The 26,869-nt window shown below is 38.0% G+C and overlaps 1 protein-coding gene across 1 annotated transcript; it reads right to left on the minus strand.

The window, feature by feature from the left end:
- Positions 1–8,925: 8,925 nt before the first annotated feature.
- RBM24 (RNA binding motif protein 24) lies at positions 8,926–25,852 on the minus strand. Its single transcript, XM_015820518.1, has 5 exons — positions 25,820–25,852; positions 25,489–25,680; positions 24,108–24,231; positions 19,741–19,795; positions 8,926–9,383 (listed from the first exon to the last, which is right to left on the minus strand). The coding sequence occupies exons 2-5, from the start codon at positions 25,654–25,656 to the stop codon at positions 9,044–9,046; spliced, it is 687 nt and encodes a 228-aa protein (XP_015676004.1). The 5' UTR covers positions 25,657–25,680; positions 25,820–25,852; the 3' UTR covers positions 8,926–9,043.
- Positions 25,853–26,869: the final 1,017 nt, after the last annotated feature.

The following is a 26,869-nucleotide window of genomic DNA, read 5'->3' on the forward strand; positions in this document are numbered from 1 at the left end:
GATTAAAAGTGCCACACAGAAGAGGCAGCGTGCAGAAATCTGCTGCCTTGTGCAAATTAAGCTGTTATGCCCAGGCTTTCTTTGGGAGACAGCCTTGAAGCAGGCCTTCCAAGTGAAGTTATAAATAAGAATGTGTGTGGGGGGGTTGCAACTCCCGTAGAAACTATGGTGGTTAGAACTGGGGGCGCTGTCCTTCACATCCCAGCATTGGGAAGGCTCTGTAATGCTATCCGTGACCATAAGGGATGCGCATCACAGTTTCCTTAAAACGTGCACAGTGTTTTCCGCCAATCGGTTCCTTTTTCCTGAATCCAGCACTCTTAAGAATGACAGGTCAACATCAACATTTAAAGCAGGGGTTCCCAACTGGGGGTGTGAGACGATATTTCAGGGGGTGCAAAAACTTGGGGTTTTCAAAATTATAGTGTATGTGCATAATCCGTTGTTGTTATTTTGAACTTTTGTAAGGGGTGCAAGAATATATCAGAAGCGTCCTAGGGGTGCGGGGTATAGAAACGGTTGGGAACCACTGATTTAAAGGGAAGGGTTAAAATCACATACTATAATGACAGATTAGAAGCACATATCGACTGGAACTTAGGTACATCAATAGAAAATAATGAATATAATACTTGCTAATGTGTTTTAATGAAAGCACATTTTAAAATAATTTAAGATTAGCAGCATAAAACCTCGGGTAGGCCCGCTAGAAGATACATAATGTATATTTATAAATATGTGCAATGGGAGGACGCCCTAAGAGAGACTTAAAAATAGAAAACATTGAATGTTAATTGTATTCACACAGTGTCACATCTACTTTACTCTTATTTATTTAGGATAATTATATCCTTCACTTGCTTTCTCAGAAGAGATACTTACAGTAGTTAGTGTTTTCCAATAAATAAAAAAACATTTCCTTGCTCCAAACACTGTTTATAGCTCAGGTGGAATTTCTCTTCCCTTATAAAAGAGCTTTTGACAGCTAGGCTGCATCTATAAAAGTAGTTCCCACTGTGGGAGGGAGAGTTACGGAATGTATCTAAATCTGGAATACCAGAGCACAAAATGTCTTCGTTCCAGAAATCTGCAAACAACTGTGAAATGACACTAAATGCAGGATTGTGACAATAAAGTTTTTATTCTATTCTATTCTGTTAGATTGCTGCAGATGGTGACCATATTGTCACCACTGTACTGGTACTAATTCATCCTAAAGAGGAATGATAGTCTACTAATAGTAACATAGACAGTTAGAACAATTAATCAGTGGAACGACTTGCCTCCAGAAATTGTGGGTGCTCCAAAAATGGATATTTTAAAGAAGAGATTGTACAGCTATTTGTCTGAACTGGTATAGGGTTTCCTGCCTGAGCAGGGGCTTGGATTAGAAGACCTCCAAGGTCCCGTCCAACTCTTATTCTGTTAGACTAGGATCCGTACTTTCCCCCCAAATGAAGACAGTAAAGTTAAAAGCCTAAGGAATGTCCCTACTATGATGCAAATACATTCCTACATGTGTGCATGTTCAAAAATGTCTCGTTTGATGATAAGTTAGGAGTCTACATCTTGTGTGGGTATTTCTAGTTGTTTCTTCATGTATATTTACAAGTAGGTTGACTTGTTATTTCTGCAGCATCACACACTTGCTGAAGTGTGAGCAAAGTATATTCCTGCCCTTTCCTCGCCCCCCCCAAATATCTCCAAATCTTTTTTTTAAAAGTAAATATCTCCTAATCTTAATGCAATCACTCAACTGAGTTGAAGGGTGAAATTTGAAGCTACCTGAATTGGAAACTGGCAACGAATCTGAGTGAAGCATTAACACTTCACCTTGGTATGGATGACTTAGAGCAGTGGTTCTCAACCTTTTTAATGCCGCGACCCCAACCGGTCGTAAGCCGAGGACTAAACTGGTCGTAAGTCGAGGACTAAACTGGTCATAAGTCGAGGACTACCCAACTGGTTGTAAGTCGAGGACTTTCCCTGCCCGGGAGCGCCGCGCATGCGTGGTTCCGCCCCCTGCGCCGGCCGAGGCGTAGCTGGCAAGCGGCAGAGACAGAGCAGGCCGACCACCAGCTGGCCCAGCTCAAGGGAGGTAAGGCACCCGCCGGAAAAGGGGGAAAAATGGCGGACAGCCTTGCTTGGCGACCCCCGTGAAATGGTCGATCGACCCCAAATGGGGTCGCGACCCATAGTTTGAGAACCGCTGACTTAGAGAGCAAAGGTGGGGGGGAACACTGAGAGGGAGGGTTCATGGTGTGAATTTTCTGATCTTAATATATCTATAATGCCAAGATGTTGCTGTGGTTTGGGGAACTAGTTTGAACCATATCCGAAAGTTCATTTCAATTTCTGCATTATTTTTTTTTTAGAATTCAAGATTTTCGTGGGTTCCACTATTACCGGTAGTCTAGAACAAAAGTTGGCAAACTCTTTTTGTAAGGGGCCAGATCCTGCCCTCTTTATATGCGGTTGGCAGGACTGCAGGCCAAACAGCAAGGCAGGCATTAGATAGCACCAACTCTCCAGCAAGAGGCTGTAGATAGACTGCTGCTGGGCCCAGGATCCCCAGCCTTGGCCCAATCCTGTCCTGGGAGCTCAGCTAAGGCTCCAACCTGGCAATCTGTCTGTCCATTTAGCTTGTGGGCTGTATAATAACAGGTGGGCTGGATTTGGTCCACAGGTTGTAATTTGCTGACTCCTGGAATAGACAATCTGAGCAATGCCCTTTGAACGCTTACAGAGGGAGAATTGATAGTCCTAATTTATATGAGCCCCAGGAAAAAAATGACTTGAGAAAATATTGGCTAAACAACTCCAAAGAATCAAATGAATGGAACATTACTCATTCTTTTGCAATATTAGATCTGGGATGATGATAGGGCCAATATCTGCTCTCCTTTAAGCAATCGGAGCTGGTACTGGAAAGGGGAGGCAGAAAGGTTGACTTAGGCTGTGGAAGAAACTCTGTGGTGTTTAGGCTGACCAAGAATATTGGTGAGAACAGGAATTATTTTATAGAGGCATAATTTCAATAATTTCCTTCCAGGGAACTAAAAATCCAATAAACACTGGAATCCCTGAAACTTCAAAATGAAATGCAGTTTCTCACTGTATTCATTGGTAAGTGTCAAGCACCAGGAAAATCAGGAGAGCCAGAAAGTTAAATGGGTATAAAGATTTATTGCAAGTTTAAGCTCTCTACAAAAATCTGAACTACTAATAGGCTAAGGGAAATTAACAGGAGATAAGAGTAGAAGGAATTCAAGATGGGCTAGACTTAGATCTCTTGTGGACTCAAAGGGACTCATGACTGATGACGCGTTTGACCCCTTTCTCAGGCTCAGACTGGTCATCTACATCGAAGGTGTGCCCCCAATAATATCTTGAGGGTGCCAAATTGTCGAACTGTGCTTTAAAATATTAGGTGCTCTTTTCTTCCTTTCAGTCATAAGAATTATAAAGCAGTGGTGGTGGGGATGTAATTAGAATTTCCTCTAATTCTAATTCATTCCCATTTTACTTCAAATTAATTAAAACCATAAAAGGTAGTTACAGGAGATAAAAGAACAGAACAAAATTTTAAATAAACTTAAAAATAAATAAAGCTGCATATTTTCCATAAAAAAATATATATAAAAGGTAATATGATCATTATGATCATGATTTATTACTTGTTGCTTGTATGTGCACTGAGAGCATATGCACTGGAGACAAATTCCTTGGGTGTCCAATCACACTTGGCCAATAAAGAATTCTATTCTATTCTATTCTATTCTATTCTATTCTATTCTAAAAAGGTAATACAGATGGTCCTCAACTTATAACTACAATTGAGCCCAAAATTTCTGTTGCTAAGCAAGGCAGTTGTTAAATGAGTTGCACCCCATTTTACAACCTTTTTGCCACAGTTGTTAAGTGAATCAGTGCAGTTATTAAGTGAATCATGCAGTAATTAAGCAACTGTGGTTTCCCCCATTGACTTTGCTTGCTGTAAATCAGCTGGCAAGGTTACAGATGGTGATCACATGATCCTGGGACATTGCAGCTGTCATAAATACATTCCAGTTGTCAAGCACCTGAATTATGCTCATGTGACCATGGGGATGCTGCAAGAGTCATAAGTGGTGATAAGTAACTTTTTTCTGTACCATTTTCTTCAAATGGTCACTAAGTGATTGCTTGTAAGTCGAGGACTACCTGTATTCCTACCTGTGTGTATGAGATGATTGGCTCCACCCAATTTGCATCACCACTCTAGTCACTGTAACAACCACCACAAAAATTAAGAGTGGTCTTTTGACCTTCCAAAGATAGCCCTACAAAATAATTTTCAAGACTTTTTCTACTTCTGAATTCCATCACAACTTCCTGAAACCATGCAATTTGCTTGGCAATGATAAGGAAATAAGTTGTCATTGCCTTTTTTCGGGATGTTTTTCAATTCAGGTAAAAGTGGTAAAACAAAGATGAGCATAGGCCTCTGGGATGTGAAATGCTACAGTTCTCACCCTTAAGGCTCATCCTAGTACCCCTACATCCACCCCAAATGGTCCAGAAGTTGTGGAACACTCTCTTAGTGATATCATTGCATTGCTATAAGGCTTCCATAGCTCAGTGGCTGGTTTGCGTATGTTTAAACAACACTTGTTCTCAAGAGAGCAGAATCTGTAAGCTTGGGATCAATGTAGGAAGTTACTGTCTCCCACATGCCTGACAAATAAGTTTCTGGAATTGGCTGATCACTAAGAAGGTCTCTTCTGTTGACTTTAGATCCCAAACATGTTCCTATTAACGTAGGCACTCTTTCAGATAGTCAGCTGCTAAACTGTGTACTTTTGTCACCCCTGCATTCTTTCTAGGCAGGAGTTTTCCTGCATTTCCTACAGATAGAATACACATTTTATAGCATTTAAATAATACAAACTTTCCATGAGTCCTCAAATCTACAAAAATACATTCCTGAAGTGTATATACACTTGTTTACTTTGATCAGATAGCTAATTGCGGTATAATTTCTCTGTGTCAAATATATTAGATGATCTCACTTGAAAATACAAGATGCTATGTCATAGTATTTTGTTTCTTAGAATATGGCTGACTTACAACTTTCCACATAACGTTTCTTATTAATAGAATCCTGCATGTAGCACTTGACAGTTACACAACACTGCAAGTTCATGTAGAAGGTATGCTGTTTTGTTTTATTAACAATTATACATAAAAAGCAATTGTCAACCTGATGTTCATTATGAAGGGAAAGTTCAATTCATTTTGGGTAGTTTTAAGGCCATGTCCATATAGTTTCTTGGCAGCAAAATGGAAATCCTATTTCCTTCCTCCAGGATATTTGTTTTTTACTTCCCAGTTTATACTTCTACTCTAGTATTTTTTGCTGGTCCCCCATCCAAGTACTATCAAGGTTTGACCCTGCTTAGCTTTAAGATCATTCAAGATTAGTAATACACTCTCTGGAACCTTGGGGAAACTTGGTTTGATCCAACAAATCCTTTAAGTGTAAGGTTACATTCATGTCATTTAATCATTGTTTTCTATTTTTGTAAAGAACTGTCAGTGAGTATAAGTACAATTAGAAAAGGTCTGAAAAGAGGTAAAAGCAACTTGCCAAGGTCAGGCTTTAGATTCTGGGACTGCCCTCCCTTTTTTGGTTGTTGTAAGCTACAATGATTGGGTAATTGACATTATGAAATCATCAGAGGGTGTGGCTTGAAATTCCAATCTTCTCTGGGGTTTCTTCCCCCCCCCAAATGAACCTTTTAAATTTTAGAATATGTTGACTTTAAGGATTATTGGTTTTATTTAAGTTAGGGTTTTTTTAATTATTCAGTTGTAAATCACTTTTAGCTTTTCTGGGAGAAACAGCAAGTACAGTATGCTTGCAGTATGAAAATAAAATAACAGCACACCATAATTATACAGTAATAATCAGGGAACTGGCACATTATTTTAAATTCCTAAATATGTAATTAAAGAAAAATGAAACATATTTCAAACAACTCTAAGAATACTTTTAGTAAATCAGCACTCAGTGTTTTCTCTTTCAGTTTCCTAAGTTCCGTCTCAGTTCTGAAAAGCCGAGAGCTTTCAAGTAACAGTGAAGGATGGATAATAACTATGATGCATAATTACACTGAGGTGATTTATTTTGTGATGAAACTCTGCATAATAAAAAAATTACACCTAGATATACATAGCATCAATCCCCTCATTTTACCTCTTGATGCTGTAGCACAAGGAATGTGGGATCATATGGATCCACACAGATCTGTGGCCATTTATTTAGAACAGTGGTCTCCAACCGTTCCTGTTTGGGGGACTGGCGGATGCAGTGGATGCAGGGGGATAGGGGATGGTTTCACATGCATGTGCCACTTTCACAAGTGCAGCATCACACGTGCTTGCCCACCACTTCCGTAGCCCGGTTCCAAATGAATCACAGACTGGTGGTTGGGGACCCCCGATTTAGAAAATTTCTAATTTTTATCTGCCCCAATAAGACACTCAGAATAGTGTGCATATTATTTCAATGATGGTGCTTTTAAAAATGCAAAAAGCAAAACAAAGATATATTTTTTCTGAACGAGAACAATGTTTTTTATGGATTTATAGGCTTGATTCCAAGTTTTAGAGGAATGGCATGCTGATGTTCCACAACTTAATTATGCATTGCATGTAATAGCACTTGTTTAAAATTTAATTTGACAGCACTGCATAAATAAAGGCAAAGCAAGTAACATTTCATTTGTCTCAATCAACCTTTTTAAAACCATGAACCAGCTGTTTACTCAATAGGGGAGCTCTGAAATGCATTTTAAGATGTCTTGATGCATTAAGAAACTTATTTTGTGTACAACTGTAAATGGTTTGGATTCAATGACATTTTTATTATTTTAATACAAGTGTATAGATTAAAAGATCTGAAACATTATAAAGCAATATACATAATAAATAACATGCACAGTAGTCATGTTATATATCTTATATAACACTGGCTAGTATTCAAAATAAATCCAGTGACATTGGAGAAATCCATAAAAATGCTATCCTGTCTTCCCTTTTATGAAATTGTTCAAGTATAAAAAGATTCCAATACAGTCTAAAATATTAAATTTCTTTTTAGGTCAAGAATAAAAATTACAAGTTATTGCAGATTCACAGGACAAATGAAAGCAGCATTTCCTAGCTAAGGAATAATAGTTGATCTATATAGAGATGAAACTGAAAAATGACCCCTTTTCGTAGCAGAAAATACCGATAACCACTCTAAAGACATGATGGGAATTCCTTTATAGGAGGTTTTTTGCATATACTGTGTTTAAGATTGGGGCTTCAGACTTAGTCATTACCGGTAATATATCTGGTTGAGAAAAAGTCCCCATAAAGATCAGTGGGACTTAGACTCAATTCTGGATTACTGTTATGGTACTGAAGCTATTTGCCACTCAGTCATATGGGCAACCAAAAGTCTCTTGTACAGGAAACTCATGGCTTGGACAAATTACATGCTTTCCCCCCATATTGTTCAGCCAATTTACATGGTTTCCATATGCAGATGTTATTATGGATGTGTATGACCAATGATATAAATATAGTTCCTATTATACACAGCAGTAATTTTTTTAACTGAGTCTTACTCCTCAGTTGGTTTGTGTAGTATTTTAACATATTTCAAAATAAGTAAGCTATTGAAAAACAGAAAGGCTTTCATCCAAGAAAACAGGTATACAGTCAGTGAAACAGAGGGAAAATCATGAAACTAGCATTTTAAAGGTCAAAACCTTTTCAAAAGTTTTAAAATACCCTTACAAAGGTATGTTTATTGAAGACAATAAACCTATGTCAGCATCTTTAATTGCTTAGGTTATTTTATATTATACTGCTAAACCTGCTAAATAACTTACACTATGAGATGAGTACAATATTTTACAGTTTCACATCTAAAGTGGATTTCTTTAGAATGCAGCATCGTACAACTTTCAAAATAAATATATCTTTAAATAGCATTACAATTAAGGCACAATATAGCTCACATAGAATTAACCTTTGAAGAATTGCAGTCTCAACAAGTAGCCGCATGAAAGAGACTTATGTTTTGCAAATAAATATTTAAATAGGAATTAATTTGTATACAAATCATTTCAAAAAGCATTCCCCAGTACAGTTCTTAAATATTTAAATTCAGCAAATATTCTTCCTGCCTTTATTCACAAGCCATGAATAGATACAGTAAATAAAAGGAGAAAGCTGTTGTAGGAGAGAGCTGATCCTGTTTTAGAATCAGAATAGCTGACTCCAGCAGTCAAAATTTCCTAAAAGTGAAACAGGATGGGGAGAGGGATTAGAATGTGACACCCCATCAAATGAGAACAAGTGATGTGTTCTTTCCAGAACCGGCTGTGTCATTGATTGTCTGTACAGCTGTTACACCCTTTAATTCCACACCACTTGGTCCATAGTCCCATTCATAGAGAGGACAGATCAGAAAATAACTTTGATGCTATCTACCCTTCCCCCACTTCCCAAGGGCCATCTTCCTTAGTTTGTTCGATGCCCGGTATGAGATTGTCAAAAAAATATTTTTCTACTCATTCACACAAAATAGGCCATACTGAAAAGTTGTAATGACAGTCAGCACTTTCAATATTTAAGTAATAGTAATCTTCCACTTGATAGTGACATATTGCTCACCTGAAGGTTTTACCCTGGATACTGTAAAATGCACCTTATTTTTTTTTTAAAAAAAAAATCACCTTTTTTTGGTTACTTTAGCTCTGCGTTCATGATACGATGATACTTAGAAACTCTTACAATACCTATCCCAAAATATTATTCATTCTATGGGAGGCATAATGCTTAAAAAGACAGTGGTATTTGTTCTTATACTATTCTATTGCATTGTAGCGTTTGTTTGTTTGTTTTTAAAGCTGGATTACTTAAAAGTTAATTATTTCTACTGGAAGGCTTGAAGGTAAATTGATAGGAATAATAACAAAGAATGCTTTCTTGCCAGGTCCATCTGCTATTGCATACGATCTGTTTGCAGTTGCTGTGGCTGGTATTGGCCGAAAGCAGCTGCTGCAGCTGCAGCTGTTCCAGGCGCTGCTGCAGTGATAGGTTGCTGGACTGCATAGCCATATCCCCCGGTAGTGACATATCCTGTAGCAGCTGGCGAAGCTGCATAGGGATACTGGTCATAGGCTGCAGCTGCTGCAGCCGCCGCCGCAGCAGAATACTGAGCATATGCAGCTCCAGTGTAATCAAGGTAAGGTGTAGTGGAAGCAGCAGCTGTAGGCTGGACATGTGGAATGACCACTCCAGGTTGCACAAAAGCCTGCGGATATACATAATGAGCAGGGATCCTGTTGGAAAAACAGAAGATAAAGTTAGACCACTGGGAAACCTCGCTCCCCGGCTCAGAACTAAAAACCAAACTCAAATTTAGTTGTTGTTATATGCATAGGGTTGCCACAATAACTAATTTCAGTGATCATGTTACAAGCTAAAAAAGGAGACACTGATGAAAATATATTTGTTTGTTTATTTGTTTGTTTGTTTGTTTGTTTTAAAAAAAATAGCAGCGTACAGTGTTAGTGCCAACTTAACAACACTGATCAGGATTGCTATAAAGGCATACTACTAATTTTAAAATACTGATAATCTTAAAATGTACATTTGTTAAAAGAAAGATTAAAGAATCCTGGTTTGGGTCTGGAAGACACAGGGTGCATAGCCACAGAGAAGTGACTACTTTCCCCACCTAAGGATTGTAATATACTGAGAGTTTGTATAATTCTTTCCTTAGAATATACTTTTTTGTAACCTACACGTTTAGCCTCATGGCCCAATACCGATGGTTTCACAGGACTTCTGCTTATCCGAATGCAGTAATAAATGTTTTGTATTGTGGCAATCCTACTTGAATTGCTATGCACACATTAATTCCTCTGCAACTTCAGTCATCCTTATTAAAAAAAAAACAAAAAAACCACAGGCGACAAAGGAGTTTAAATAGAAGTTCACAGGTGTGGTAAACACAGCAAGAATCACACTTGTCAAACGAACTATAGTGCAATTCACTCCGTCACAAAAGGCTATTGAGGGGAAGCTACATAGATGCCATTAAAATACATGACAGTGACCTCTGGGTAGATGTGCATCACACTTCTGAAGAGGTTGTAAGGCCATGAAAGTCAAACCTGTTATGACATATCAGGCCACGGAATCCTGTGCCAGCTTGCTTATTTCTATATAAGGCATAGCTTTGGAAGGAAATAGGGAGAGCTGGGGTAGAATTATGTTCAGGTAGATCTAGTATTTAATAAAAAAAAGGAGAAACATATTTTGAGGAACAACCTTGCTGTTATTAAATACATAATTCAATATTCTCCTTACCATTAAACATTACCTTTTTTTTGTACTGTTAGAAGCACAAGCAGGCCAGTGTTGATATTTGTAATAAAGCTCTCACATGTATAGATAACAATACTTTTGCGGTGCTTTCAACACCCAAAAGCTTCCTGTATTATCTCAAGATTACTTACAAAAGGCCTGGTAATGGAGACCATGGTTATTATGCATAGAAGGGTGAAGCTGAAAAATAATGGTTTGCCTAAAAATCTCTAAATAAATCTGCATGGCTTAAAATAAGCTCTGAAAGATGAGCTTCCCAGCTCACAACCTTGTTGCTACAGCTATATAAGTTGTTTAGTTTTCCATCTATATGTACCCACATATGGATTGAGCCCTTGTATCTTATGTATTCAATGTATTACTCCTTTTGGAATAAACTGAATCTTCTCCAAAGCTTTAACTTGCAGCTAAAACTTTATCAGGAAAACAAACTTTTTCTCCTGCATAATATGTAATTCTGATAAAATCCAAGGAACACGCGCACACACAAAGCTTCAGATGCAGGAATGAAAGCTTTCAATTTCTCATGCAATGTTGTAAGTTTCCTTTCTCTCTGTTGCACAGATTAGATCCACTTGATCACCCTATTATAACCAAATTAAATACAGCTGCGTTGAAATAGAAATTATTTTCAATGTTTGTATGAAGTTGCCAAGCAAAAAAAATGTTTTTAGTTATATAATACTACTGCATTGGAAAGTAATTTTTTTTGGACTTACAGTAAAATCCATGCAACTTTGCTTTGAAACTAAATCATTCCCCCTTCAATGCCTACAATTCAACATTAAGAATCTAACTAAACAAAATGCATCATTGGTTTCCTACTGTCCTGGATAGAGAAACAGCAACACATTAGAGATGCATATAAGAAGAGATTATAGAACAGAATAATGACAATCATTCATTAAGAATTTTTTAAAAATACAGCAAAAATGATTCCTCTCTTATACTGAGTGTTCTGTAAAGAAATCTGTAGTATTAAAGTCAATAATAACTTTGTTTTTATATGGTTTTAAATAGATATAAAACCATACACATAGTAATTTGATCATAATGCTCATTTAAAAACAGATCAATTCCCAAGGTTCATTTCTATCAGACTTAAGAAAGATGATCTTTAAAAGACACATGCAAATCACTTTATTATAGTTAGGTCATAGCTCTGTTTTGACAGAAGCATTATCATTATAGATTTCCTTGTTAGAATATCTTGATGAATATATGTGTTCAAGCTCTTGTAATTTGTTTCTATTAAGCCAAGAAACGAACAGGTGGGAGAATTATGAAACTTTACCCCTTTAGAACTTCGTAGCCTACAATATGCATGCACTCTGTTCAGGCGCCCGCTTTTATGCCATATCTCACATGACTGACAGCACAAGCTGCAGTGGGTCTATTTTTGATCATCTGTCATGCGACAAGAGCTTCCAGCTGAGTAAAATGGCTTTATAAGGCCAAAGTAAACTTCCATCTGTTGGAAACGCCAGCATGCAGAGATTGTCATGATACTAAAATGCTAGCTCCTTTTATGTTCTTCAAGGTCAAAAGGTTAAAAAGGAGCTTCTCATTAGGTTGTTCAGGCATCTTTGAGGTACAATAGATTGAAAAATGTTCTTCTGAACTTACTTTTGGGAGAAACCCTGGATCTGCACCTTTTTCCAGATTTTTCAAAGGTAGTTTTCTTTGGTACATTAAAAATAGGCACTGAAACTTATCAGTTTTCATTCAAGATTATTATAAATACACATTCTCCAGCATGATGATGGATTCTCCATCATCATGCTGAGAAAAGGCGTTCAGGTAAGACAACGCCCCTTTGCATGCAAGTAAGCCTACTGAACAGAGTGTTTCTTGACTTCTATCAAGCAATAGCAAAAATAAGAATTTTAGATTTAGATTATATATATATATTGTGCTGGGACCTCATGGCACTGCATTTCATTTGATCCCCAACAAATATCTGAGGGGGCCTTAATTCATCTGTAGCTGTACTGAAATTAAAACACTATTTTCCCTCATATCCTAAAAAGATTTATCACAGATGCACTTTACTGACCAAGGTGACCCAAGAAAGGGAGTAAACTCACCATGTATCAGCAATTGAAGCTGGTATGGGCACACCATTCTCCCTTCAGTCTTTGCATTCTGTCTTCTAGGGCCATTTTGTTCTAGGCAACAGGCTAACCCATTTTGTTTTCCAAACGGGGGTCTCCCCGGATCAAAGTCCTGGATTAGTTTGAATAACAGCTGACCGACAGTAGTGGTGGAACAGCTGCATAGTGGCAAGAGAGAGCTGTCTCTCTGCTTCTTTTCCCACACCTGTTAGCTGTAGTTCAGGCTGCTTTTAAATATGGGTTTAATTTTCTTTGGAGCAGTTCTCAAACTATGTCTAGGAGTCTGGCAGCCCATTATGGGTTTAGAAGTAGTCTGGAATAGTACTATTCTATAAGAATGCTAAACTTATGTCCAAAAAGAGCCTAGCAGACAATTCTCAGGCTCATTTTGAATTCACTTATAGAGCAAATAGGCAAAACCAGAGTGAGTTTTGACGAATTGCTAAATATATCTATCCAGCCATTGTTGCCTCCTCAGGCTCTTTCCTATCCCAATGTACAGTAAGGAGAATAATTGATGGCCACTATGCCTATTGGTGATATGGTGGAAGATGCAGTAGGAGGTGAGGGAAACAAAGCCGGAGGGTCTACCAACCCGTAACATAATCTGGATAGAATCATTTTCCAGCTTTGTATCTATAAATTCAAATTCAAATTTATTTGATTTATATACCGCCCTTCTCCCTTGCGGGACTCTCCTTGCGGGACTCAGGATAAGCTCTGTCAGTGGGGACATCGTATTTTGTGCTAGTATAATTTTTTTTTTTGCTGGCTCAAAGATGGGTAAGTAATACTTTTAAACCAGCCATTTAAAAAAAAAACTTAATGGCTCTCACTTTTAAGAAAACATGCATATTACAATATATCACTGTAAAATCTGGAGTTGGATTCATCCCTTTCAAAAGAACTCACTTTTATGTGTGTGTTGAACTTGTTATATAACTATATCTTGTGCATTTTTATTCAGAATTCAACCGCTACTGAATTCAGTGATTAATGATACTGATCTAAACATTTTGTGTGTGTGTGTGTGTGTGTGTGTGTGTGTGTGAATGCCACCACAAAGTTAATACTTTTGGCTAACTTACAACAGGTTATTACAGATAATCCTCAACTTACAACCATTTGTTTAGTGATCATTCAAAGTTACAACGGCACTGAAAAAAGTTACTATGATCGTTGTAGCATCCCCACAGTCACATGTTCAAAATTCAGATGCTTGGAAATTGGTTCATATTTATAATGGTTGTTATGTCCCCGGGTCTTGTGATCACCTGTTGTGACCCTCTGACAAGCAAATTAACAGGGATGCCAGGTTCACTTTACAACGGTGTTATTAACATAACAACTACATTGATTCATTTAACAACTGTGCAAGAAAAGTCATAACATGGGGCAAAACTCACTTAACAACTGTCTCACCTAGCAACAAAAATTTGGGGGTCAATTGTGGTCGTAAGTTGAGAACTAACTTTAAAGCATTTAGTATTTCCACAGTATCTGCAGCGGAATCAGAATATTTAAGTGATAACAGATTTCTGGTATAGATAGTCATGTATAAAAGCACCAACATCACAGTAAGCTAAGTTTTATTATGATGAGAATGACCTAGCCTCTTTCCAGATCTTTGGATTTTGCCTCTTGAATTTGACAGGCGATAGGGAAAAATTTGGAAACATTTACTTCTAGTATTTTTTAATTAATTGCCATTCATTACACTGTATAAACCTAACTAAAAATAAGTTTGCATTGATGGAAACACTTTTACTTTTGAATGTATTATTTGCAGAAGAATTGGATGTAGGTTCCAACCTGTTTTTAAAAGAGTCAAACTTAATCAATTCTATTAAGCATAAAAATCACTGAATTTCATTGGCTTGGAGCCTGCCTGAATGCACAATTCTGTAAATTGCACTGGGAGATTACAAAGTCCACAGAGTTTCAGAGTTAGAGGTTATTAGCTCTGATTTTATTATTTTATTTTGGTGACAATTAACATGATGTTTTTATTTGCTGTATGCTACTGAGAATCTTTCAATGTGGACAACATATAATGTAAAATACCTAAATTCTACTAGCAAGCACATAATCTCTGACTCATTCAGTGAATAAATCTGAGTCATTCTCACACTGTGTATTCCTCCAAATGAACCTGTCTGATTCTAGCAATGTGTGAGACACAAAAAGCAGAGCAGGAATCTCCCTGGCACTCTTTATAGACAACACTTATGATATGAACCCATCGTACTAGTCAACACCCCTCCCCTGCTTTGTCCATATATGAAAGAAAACCTGTGTCAATATTTGAAGCTCAACAAAGCAGAAACCTTATCAAATTTGTTGAACTCAGTCACCTGTTGGAAGAAAGGTCTTGATTGTGGTGACTTCCCACACACCTATTCACAATCATGCTAGTGTGTTGCTTTAAATTTAACAACCACTGAAAATCTAGTAAGGCTGCAGGAGTAACCCCAAATTGTTGCTTCAGTTTTCATCTCTGTTGCTCTGGTTTGTTTTCTATCCCTTCAGGGCTGGCAGGAAGTTATTTTGGGAAACAAAGAAAGTGGGAGAGGAATTACACTTCTCCCATCCTGCTTTCAGCAATTCTGATTCCATTCAGGGTACAGGATGTCTGCATTTGGGGTTTTTGTTTTTACAAAAGTGTAAAAAAAATCTAGAGCTAACTAGGAGAATTATTGGTGATGGAAGAAAAAAAATGCAAACTGTTTATATCATCATTGGCTGTTATCTGAGGTGACCACAGTGCATAATTTTCTTATTGTTTGTAAACATAGTTTAGTGGTCATTGAGTTAATGTAGGCAACCTCATTGGTATGATGGTACAGTCAAACCATCATGTAGTTATGATTGGGGATGAAGAAAAAATTGACCCATCAAGATATTGGCTTACTTCCATGAAGTTAATGATAACGCAGATTCATATAGTTTAAAATATTATTGCTGTAACATCCAAATGTAGGCATTAAATGAAGAAACCAGAAAGAGAAAAGAAAACCACTGGATAAAAAATAATAATAATCTTGAATTTTAAAAATATTTCACTGTTCCCAGTAAAGTTATTTTTTTAAAAAAAAAATCAGTTTAAGCTCCAGGTAAAGGATAGATTGTTTTTCAATTGTTTTTTCAAGTAAATCCTAAATTATAGCAGCTAACCTTTATTACCATTTTTTATTACTAATATCTCCAGGCATACCCAGAGGGGATGAGGCAGCCTTTGTACAGCTTGTACCACATTCAAGTAAACCCAACAGATCATTGTATGGAGCAATTACAATTTTTCACATATATTCCCCAAAATAATAAAATTGTGATCAAATAAAGTTTTATATATTTAAAAGTTCCTAGAATAAAATGTTTTTTAATGATGAAACAGCAAGATAAAATTGGATAAATAAAGATTTTATAAATATAAGGCTATCACCAACCATTATGACAAGAACAATGGATTGGAGAAGATAATGCAAAATAGGGCTACTATATCCATCTGCAGTGATCTTGGTGTCTATTAGGTGACAGCAAAGAGTTTGGGTTTTTGCTATTTCTTTGCTGCCATCTAATAGTCATCTGGATATTTGCAACCCAGATCCTTCATCTTATCAGAAAAAGGTGTTCTATTAAGATCCATCATTATCTCTGCATACCGTAATACAACCTAGACAGCATATGTTTTGAAATCTTTCTTAAGAAAAACAATCTCTCAACTGCTCATTACAGTCTTTATTAAGATCTACCCCATCCTACAAAATTTTATAATAAAATATTGTTTTTATTTATTATTATAGTGAACTGCTTGGAATCTGACAGTTCTTTTGGAGCACAGCATCATCAGTTGGTATGCAAAAATTTTCTGAGGCCAAATATCGCCATGCCATTCAGTTCAATGAAGAAATGGTTCTAAAATATGAAATCATATACTCTATAGTTGGAACTTTCTCATTCTCTTTACTGACTGAACACACAATAGATATTCGGGGATGCTGACTATGACACTACTGTAATATTTATGCCACTAAATCAATGCAAGCATTTATAACATCTACATATATTCTACATAAACTGTAGAATAGTGTACAAATGGACAAAACAGAAGACCTTGGTTTATCTTACTTATTAGGTTTATGGACTGCAACATAGCTAAAATATCAATTTGAGATATTTGAAATATTTATTTACTTACTTATTAACTAAGGAGCAATATCTTTTAAATTTAGAGGACTTAACTTTTGATACAAAAGTATGCAGTTGTGTTACTTACAGTATTTTCTTTGACAAAATAGTTTTTGGCTCTTCATCTCTGTGGCTATATGCCAAACTATAGTTGTTAAATTTCCCTCTTTTACAAAACACTGGCCTTTTGCATACGGTTATCCTTCTCAATAGACTGGCTAAATGCCAAACCACATTGCAGGGGAGAGAAATTAATCTTTCCTCCCATACTATGATCTCAGCATGAATGGTCCTCCTGAAGCTGCAATTTCACAATAATAGCAAATGTCAGGAGAAACGATGTGGGAGAAAAAACTCTTTTTTGCACACTTCACTCCTAGTGGTGGGGGAAGGGGCTTCTCTAGTTGTAAAGCGAAAATAAAGTCTTATGACACTTGTCAGAATGATAGAAAATGCTTTTCTTCTCACTCTAGATAAATTTAGTTGCTTTAGTGAATATTGTATAAATATTTGATATAGAACAGTAGCACCCTTTAAGGAAGTAGGTAGAGGTTTATTTTGATGAATAGCTAAAACACGTTAAAAGTTTTGTACTTAAGAGAAATGAAAAAGCCAATTTAAGACATGGTTTACACCATGATGTTTTTAAAATATCATAATTTTGGAAGCAAAACCTTGTGTATTCTTAACAAATTTGTATGGTTGCTTATTGGTATTCAAGAAGCAAACAGGCTGAAGATTTAAAGAAAAAAGGTTTGTGTAGATCTATTTAGCTTTTATCTTGAAGCCTTTATGTTACTTATCCACTCCCATGTTCCTCCTATATAAGCAGTTATTTTTTCTGTTAATGGCAGATAGATTTAATATTTCTACATCTTTACTTACTCTAAGTTGAAAAATAGTTGGGGAAATCAAACCATTTTAAAAATACCAAGAAAATTACATATAATTGCAGGCAAGGAACTGGATCCAGTGTTGCATCAAATGGAACTCCAGAAACTACCTTGGTTATTTGCTTCCAAAAGAGGCACCAGGTCTTATTTTCGGGGGGAGGGTCTTTTCCACTCACCTCGCGATGGCAGCACTGACAGCCCTGCCCAGCCAGCCCACTTCTTCTGCAGTTGAGAATGGAGCTCCAGCCTGCATTTCGCAGTCAAAGGTTTTCCGGAAGATCTCTGCAGCAGAGAACTGAGCTACAGATTGAATCTATAGCTCAGTTCTCGGCTGCAGAGGCCTTCTGGAAAGGCCTCTCACTGCGAAATGCAGACTGGGGGATGCCGCAGAAGAAGTGGGCTGGCGAGGAGATGCAGGTGTCAATTTATGGGAGGCCTGGTAAGTGGGTGCAGGGCATGTGGGGCAGCTCCACCCCCCAACCTTGATTTTTAGGGGTGCTCTTTGCCCGAAAACTAGGGGTTATTTTTGGGGTAGGGCTTGTTTTTGGGGTAGGGCTTACTTTTGGGGAAACCCGGTATGATCCTATGGATGAAAGGCCATCAAATTTCGCCAATTCTACCTTTCCCAAAAGTCTCTATTATTCTGCTACCTAAACCTGTAAATATGTCAAATTTATCTGGGGACACCAAATTGGTGAAAATTCCTATCTGAAAAGGGCACAACATTTTGCACTTCTCTAATTCTCTCTCCTTTCTCCATTATAGCCCAAGCCCTTATCATTAGAGTTCTTCTGTTTGTAGGACATCAACTCATTGTATGAATTTACAAATCATATCAAATCATAATGTAGTTCATTATAAACGAACCCAGCAATTATGGTTTGTAAATCACATTGTATGACTTTGACTAAAAAGTGGTTGGCTAGTTTATAGCTCAGTGCGTTGGGCAAACATAGTAATATATAAATCCAGATATTGTCTTTTTCAGTCTTCAGCTGGCTAAGTACAATTATTGCTGCTAGGGTTTTGCGGTAATAAGTTATAGTATTTCAAAACTACTCTCCAGTTTCACCATGAGTTTTGCTTAGCAAGGATTAGCAAGGAGAAAAGAGCGCAAAGTGAGTTCCTTTTCTAGATTTATGTTTAATTGTTGAATTAAAAAAAACAAATTTCTATTAAAAGTAGCATATTTTTAAAGAATACTGTAAGTTAAAGCTGATGAAAACAAAATCATTAATGGGAAAGTGCAAGTGGACGCATATTGTTAATAACACAAAGCTCCACATCCTTCCCAAGGAACAAAACAAAAAAAATGTAACATGCAAGCAATATTGAGCTTTCTTTTTTTAAAAAAGAAATTAAAATGGTATCACACAAATTTAGCAATCACTACAAAGTATGGTTAAAAAGAAGATAAATAAGTTGCAGGCTACAGCTTGAAAGCAAGAGGGAAAAAAAGGAGGTTTTTTGCTCCCCTTCGCAAAGTCAACACTTCTCCACAAAACCAAAATGAAAAAGCCACCAAAAACTTTCACTACAGCTCTTTCGATTAAACAAAAGCACACAGTTTAGCTATCAACACCACTTCATTACTGTAATCAATAAATAAAAAAAAACCACACTGATATCTATGGACTATAGGAAAAAAAACATACATGCATCGTTAATCACCATTTTAGCTTGTTTGTGTGTTTGAGTCTACTGGTTACAGAGTTTAATTCCAAACAGAACTATTCCACCTCATATCCTTCTCATCAGTTATCTTAACTGTAAACGATCCCTGTCAGATTAGAAAGAGATAAATAACATTGAGTTTAGCTTAAGAAAAAAATATTGTTTGGGGGGTACACTGGAGTGCTGATTACAGGCAGACCTGTTTTCCCCACATTATCTTATCAGCACACAGGACTGCTTCAGTGCAGGATGCTGGGCATTGTCCCTCCAGCTGTAAGGCTTATTGGAAAATCATTAAGGAAATGAGGGCATTTTAAATCTGCATATTTGAAAAAGAAGTAATAATTTTATTGCCAGCAGTCACATTACAAGACATTAACATATATACGTTATCTGTTTCCCACTACAAAAAAAAAACAGGTTTAGAGGAAACTTACCCAAAGGGTCTCTGGATTAAGGCTGGATGGAGCTGTTGAACCCCAAAGGCAAAACCTAACAACAAAACAAAGCACATTCTGTATACAGGTATTCCTCCTGTTGCATTATTTTGCATTGGCAATCTTTTACCCCTTTATGGAGAATTAGGTCTATGAATTTAAATGGGGCTTACTTCCACATCAGTAACCAAAGGATTGCAAACTTTTAAAACATTTTCATGAAGGATAAGTGGCATTTTACCTGCTTTCCTTTGAGAATAGTATTTATTAGAGTATAATAAATTCTATCCTGGGATCGTTTTTAAAGAAAAGCAGGTAAAATGCCACTTATCTGTCATGAAAATGTTTTATACATGAATGCATTTTGTTTCATTTAACAAATAAATAATCCTGGTTTTCAAGGCACAGGGGCCAGACAATAATTCTATATTATTTAACTGCTTCCCATATTAAAAATATATGACTGAATGTGGTCCATAAATTATTAATATGGCTGGTATATATAACAGAGTGTAAAATTGTAACAAGACTTTGCATAAAGGGTCCTCACGCTCTCTGAATTTGGTTGTTTTCTTGCAGATATTTCATTACCCAAACTAGGTAACATTATCAGTGCTAGTCAGGGAAGCATCATCAGAAAGCACCAAGAACTCCTCATTTCAACCCTGAGTTGTAAATATTCTCCTTTATTGAGACTTTGCATAGTTTGCAAATAATTTGGAAGAACTACTTTTCCACTTGTGTAAGTAGAACCTCACTTTTATTCAATGTTTATTTAGAGTAGCCTCAACCAGCAAGATGAGCAGCAAATAAATCTAATAATAATAATAATAATAATAATAATGATGATGATGATGATGATGATGATGATAACGTTGGAAGGGACCTCGGAGGTCATCTAGTCCAACCTCCTGCTCAGGCAGGAAACCCTATACCATTTCGGATAGATGGCTGTCCAGTTTCTTCTTAAAAACCTCCAGTGTTGGCGCATTCACCGCTTCTGGAGGCAGGTTGTTCCACTGGTTAATTGTTCTAACTGTCAGGAAGTTTCTCCTTAGTTAATACACTCTTACAACATATAACCCATATATATATATGGGTTATATGTTGTAATATAATATATATATACACACACAGTATATATATACAGTACATACATACATACATACATACATACATACATACATACATACATACATACATATTATGGGAGGGCTGGGGGCAGACGGTCCTACGACATGCTCAATGGCCAGATTGTTAACATCTAAAGGGCTATAAGGACAAGTGTTTCCAGATGCTGGCTCACACTTTAATCACATCAGCAGTTGTTGATGAAAGCTTAGTATTGAATAAAGTTTTTTTGTCCCAGAGATCAGCGTTTGAGCAGTCTTTATATATATAAAGAAAAGAGTCCCTGTGGATTTTACTCTGCTAGTCGTTGCCAATTATAGGGGCTGGTGCTCATCTCTGTTTCAAGGCCATCCAGCCAGTACTGTCTGAAGACATTTCCATAGTTGTGTGGCCAGCATGACATCAGGGAGCACTGTTTCCTTCCCACTGAAGTGGTACCTATTTATCTACTCACATTTGCATGTTTTCGAACTTCTAGGTTGGCAGGAACTGGGGCGAGGATGGGAGCTCAACCTGTCATGTGGTGCTCCGGTCTCGAACCTGGGCTGCCAGTATTCCAACCGACAAGCTCAGCATCTTAACCACTGAGCCAACTGCACCAACCCCCCACATATAAAAAAAACCTGAAAAAAATCAGGCTGCTTTACTGAATAGCAGAAAGATACTGTGCTTTCTCTGAATCATTTTTTGAAGCATTCACAGCCTTAATAGTAATCTTTTCTTTCAACAATATTAATAATATTATACCTCAAGATAGAGAGTTGTTATTTATCATATATCACTACAGTTTGGGGCAGATGTAATGTTCACAGTCTCTTAAACTTGGTTGCTATATTTGATGGGTTTTTTTGTTTTTGTACAATTTCTTTTGTACAGATGTTTTTGTAAAGGTTTCTGCTGCCCTTTTATGGATTGCTTTAAATATGATAAAGGGAATAAATTGGCAATTTTGTCAGGTGCCTGGCAATCCTGGGAACTCTTGTACATTGGCCTACTTTCCCCAAAACTTTTGTTTCAAAACCATGCCAAATCATAGTTTGCATAAACCATGGCTTGCAAATGTGTATCAAATGAATGGATTCTAATCGTGGTTTAGCAATTCATGGACTCAATTACTCCAAATTGATAACCGTTGTATAGAATGAACAACATACCAGTATAGCAAATGGTTGGGATGAGTCTGAATTGAATCAATGCTAAAAGCTGATATACATACAATACTCATACAATACTATATATTCCCATAATAGTTGAAGGCACTTCCTAGTTTAGAACTTAAGTATAAAAGCAAAATAACTGACAATTTATTTTTAGTTTTCATTTAGTTTTAGTATTCATAATAAAAGTCTTTAACTTTGCATTCTTGTTTTATTTATTTATTAAATTTATATGAAGCCCATTTCACTGTCAAGCAAATCTGGGTGGCTTACAGCATCAAAAAAGCAAAATTGGAAAATATTAAAATATTAAATATTAAAATTAACAGAAATTAGGTAAGTTAGAAAGCAGAATGCAACAGGGTGGCCATCTTGTGAATACATTCATCCTTAGTGATTTCTAAACAGTTCCATAATATATTTATAACTAATAACTATGACCGAAAGGATTGATGCAAAAGAATTAAGATTAAACATGTAATTTTCTAAATAAGTGGGGATGACTTCATGCTTTCAGTCGGAGAGGTCTTCAATGACAGGCTTGATGGGTTTCAAACAATATACATCTGACTTTTTATTAAAACATAAATACCCACTGAATTTTAGTGATAATTTGTTCATTTTCCCGAAAGATCCCTAAACTCTACTATTTAATTTCAAATTGTTTATCTTGCGTTTAAATGTATACATGTGGGGTAGAGGTTGACCATGTTATCTCAGTGATGAACAGAAAACATGCTGAACTTGTTTGGAGGCTGATTTTAGTATTAAAAAAAACCTTCCATAAATAAGTTATAGCTAGCCTGGCTGAACAAAGAAGAGCATAGTATTTCAGGAATACAGTGTTGATAAAAAAAAATCAAATAAATAAATAAACAACTGAAATAACTCAGGAAGATAGAGTTTGGCAACACAGAAACTACACACCCCAATGATGTCTGTTGATCCGCAAATTAATGCAAACGTATTAATCAAAAATTATTACAATTATGCAGATTATTGGTTTCACAAAATTTGGTTTGTTTTTGACATGCCTAAGAGTCATTACTGCCAGAATAGGTTGCTGACTATTATTGTAAATGCAAAATAAGACAGGTCTCACAAAGAAACTGGAAGCTATTCCAGGTTTCATTTTGAAGCACTTTATTTTTGATGTTTCTTAGAAAGCAAAAGTTGACTGCAGATGCTGCCAAATATTGTACTAGAAACATTAAATCCAATATTAAAAGAAAGTTTATATTCTGAATCACAAACAACAGAATTATTCTCCATTTAATTAGATCAATTAAATTAGTCCCATTAATTAATTAGAATCTTCAATAAAAGGGGGACATCAAACGTAACTAATTCATCAAAAATGAAGAAAACTGAATATTTGAAAGAGTTCCTATATACATTAGTCTCTCCCTATATATACACAATAAATATATACAGAGACCATAATCCTATGTGCATTATTTAAGGGAGTAACCTACAGAAATCACTAGGTTTTGCATGAGGCCGTGATGTTATTTTCCACATTCTCAAGATAATGCTTTCTAAATTTTAGCCTTTTGTTTCTTGGACTTCTATCAGTCAAGTATTTAGAAAACGACTGTGCAAGAACCTCTTTACACATCTAGAACTACACTTTTAGTGTGCACATTTTACACTTGTCAGCAAAGGGTTTCCATAGCACGGCAAAGCAATAGTCTTTTTTTTTTTTTTAAGAAGGCAAGTTTTCTGGCTGTTTTGTTGCCCATATTTTCTACAGAGAACAGGTACATATACCTGGGAAGAAATAACTTATCCCTTTTTCATCTTCTGCTCCAAATGTCTTATGTCAGCTCTAGGAAGCTCTGTCCCACAGTCTGCAAATCACATGACATGGCTCTTGGACATAATTCTTACATTTGAATCAGTAATATCTGAGTTTTGCACTGTGTTGACCCAAGATATCCTCAATACAAATTGGCCATTATTAAAACCACAGAAATGGGTGATGATAAAATGCTTCAGAACTATGTTTTTGGAGAACTTTCACTGTCCATTTGCAAACCACTCATTCTAAAAGTAGAAGATAATAATCACAGTTATTACCTGGCTGCATAATTCTTGGTTTTGCTCCTAGATATGCAAGATTCACATTAGCTTTTCTGCCATCAATGATTGGATTAGGGTCTTTGCAGGCTCTTTCAGCAGCAGCTCGATCAGCCATTGTCACCTTGATAATAAACAGAAAATGTATCAAAACTGTAACCCTCAAAATAGCCTCCCAGATATAGTAAAACAATACTCTTTCTGATAGATAATTTCAGATTAGGATGATCGGGGAGTTCCCTTTTTGTTTCCTTTTGTCCCGATCTGGTTTGGTTTTGGTATTTTGCTTTCACAGTTGCTTGCGTTCTTTTGTATATTGATTATTTAGTTGTAAACTGCCCACAGGTGTTTGGGCGGCCTATTAAATAAACAAATAAATAAACTCCCCTCACCCAAATGAAAATACAACTGGGCAGTATATTCCAGCGTCTGAACTTTAGAGACAGTGTGTGCACGTGTGAAATTAATACCATAAACACTTTTAAAAATTCCAGCGCTATTGGAAGCCTTCTCTGTTTTCCCCCAAACAGTGGCACAGAAAGTTTGCAGGACTCTTATGCCAGTGACACAGTCGCATGTGTCACTGTAGATAAAAATACGGAACATGTCCTATCAGTCTGCAGCCAGCTGGCTTCATCCAATGCCAAAACTTTATTAGCAAATTTTCCTATGCAGGCATTGAAGCAAATATCCACAGCACCCACAGCATATTCTTTAGAGACGTGGTTGTTCCAGCAAGCGGGACTGGCCTAGGGGATTTTATAGGGGTTTTAATTACTTTTAATTGGACATTTACAAATATTTCGTTTTAATTAAATTTTTAATTAGGTATAATATATGTTAGTTTTTTATCTAATTTGTCAGCCGCCCTGAGTCCGAAAGGAGAAGGGCGGGATATAAATGCAATTAATAATAATNTAATAATAATAATAATAATAATAATAATAATAATAATAATAATAATAATAATAATAATAATAATAATAATAATAATAGAGAAGAAAGCATCTCCCCCCACCCCCACCCCCGTTCCTCAAATATTCCCACAAGGTTGTAGTCAGTAGTAGTGTGTAGTTAATCGCGGGGACCTCTCAGTTGACAGGCTGTTTTTTTTCCAGCGCCTTGTTTACATGTTGTTTAACTTTGGGGGGAGTTTGCCGTTTGTCCACTCTACACCTCCCAACCGGATGGTCGCAATCTTTTCAAGCCCTTTTTGGGGAGAGAGAGAGAGAGAGAGACCGAAACTGCGGGATTACCTAGCCCACCCCTCACCCCGGCTCTGCCTTCTCTCCCACCGTTGTTCGGCGACCACCAACACCAACTTTTCGAAGTTGTTCACACACACACACACACACACACACCCGGCGCGCTTTGGACTTACAAATCCGTATCCCCGGGATTTGCCCGTCTGCCGGTCGGTGATGACCACGGCTTCTTCGATCTCGCCGAAGACCTCGAAATACTTCCGGAGGCTGGAGTCGGTGGTGTGGTAGGGCAGACCCCCGACGAAGATCTTGGTGTAGGTGGTGTCCTTCTGCGTCGTGTGCATCTTCCCCAAAAGACCTCTCCCCTGCTACAAGACCCACACACACACACACAAAAAAAGGAAGGGAAAAAAAAAAAGGTCAGGGGAGGGTAGGGGAGGGAAAGAAGCCTCTTTCTCCGGCTGCTAAGGCGCCGACTGCCCCCCTTTCCCGAGCAACTTCTCTCACCGTCCAGAGTCCGCTTCCCCCAGCCACACAACAGCAGCAGCAGCAACAGCAGCAGCAACAACTCCCTTTTGGCCGAGCAGGAAAACCTTCCTTCTCTCGCTCCGAGCGGTGCTTGAACTCGGCTCCGAGGCGCACACAGGAAGCCTCGTCGGATGCTCTTGAGGTAGACGGCGCTGGGCGAGGAAAGGGCAGGGAAAGTCTTCCGCCGGCGAAGGTTTCCCCCGAATGTCACACGCGCACGCGAGCTCCCCGTTCCGCCGCCTCTCTCTCTCTCTCTCTCTCTCTCCCGCCCCCCTCCCCGCTCGGAGGGGCGGGTAGCCAGGCGGAGTCCCCTCTGGTTATTGGCCTCTTCCTGGGAGGGAAGCCGGCAGGGTTATAAAACCCGCTTGCGGGGACTTAGCGCGTGGCGTCGGGAAGGGAGAGTTGAGAGAAAGAGGCGAGGAAGCGGCCCCGGGGGGGGGGGAGAGAGAGGGGGAGGTCGGGCGACCTCGCCACCTGCAGCGCCGAGCGGCGCCCTGTGGGAAAAGCGGCTGCTGGTCTAAGCGGCGGGAACCTCTCGGTTGGTTCCCGTTGCTCGGCTTGACAGCGCCGCCAGGCTTGAGCTCCGCGCCGCCTCTCTCCGCCTTCCCAGACGCTAACCCGATATATAGCCTTCTTTGGGCGTCCGTGGCGGAGCCGTCAGCCCCCCCCCCCCTCTACTTCGCGAAGAGGCACATGGCGGGGCGCAGAAGTGCAACCTCGGGCAGCGCTGAGGAGGAGGAGGAGGAGGAGGCAGGGTTGGCCCCGTCTGGTGCCGTGCCTGGCCCCTATCTTGCGCCCACCAGGCGGGTTGGGCTCCCAATTTCCCATTGGTCGGCTGCCTTGAGGCGCCGTTGCCGGGAAGTACCATCCAACGAGGACCGAAGGCCTGCGAATTCCTCCGCCTTGGCCGAGAAAACGGTGCCAGCCTAACCCCGGGGCGTTCCTTGGAGTGTGAATGGGCAGAGGTGGCTGTTTGGGTAAAGAGCCTCGTTCTCCTGCTATCTTACCTTCTCTCGCAGGTGGAAGCCA

This window comes from Protobothrops mucrosquamatus, unplaced genomic scaffold (genome assembly GCF_001527695.2).
Source record: "Protobothrops mucrosquamatus isolate PMUCROS unplaced genomic scaffold, P.Mucros_1.0 scaffold1135, whole genome shotgun sequence".
Lineage (NCBI taxonomy): Eukaryota > Metazoa > Chordata > Lepidosauria > Squamata > Viperidae > Protobothrops > Protobothrops mucrosquamatus.

Excerpts from the sequence above, each read along its gene's own strand:
- RBM24 (XM_015820518.1), bottom strand. The coding sequence starts at position 25,656 with ATGCACACGACGCAGAAGGACACCACCTACACCAAGATCTTCGTCGGG. Across the intron at positions 24,232-25,488 it reads AATCCCGGGGATACGGATTT|GTGACAATGGCTGATCGAGC; the intron begins GTAAGTCCAAAG and ends TTTATTATCAAG. Across the intron at positions 19,796-24,107 it reads ACCAAGAATTATGCAGCCAG|GTTTTGCCTTTGGGGTTCAA; the intron begins GTAATAACTGTG and ends TTTTGTTGTTAG.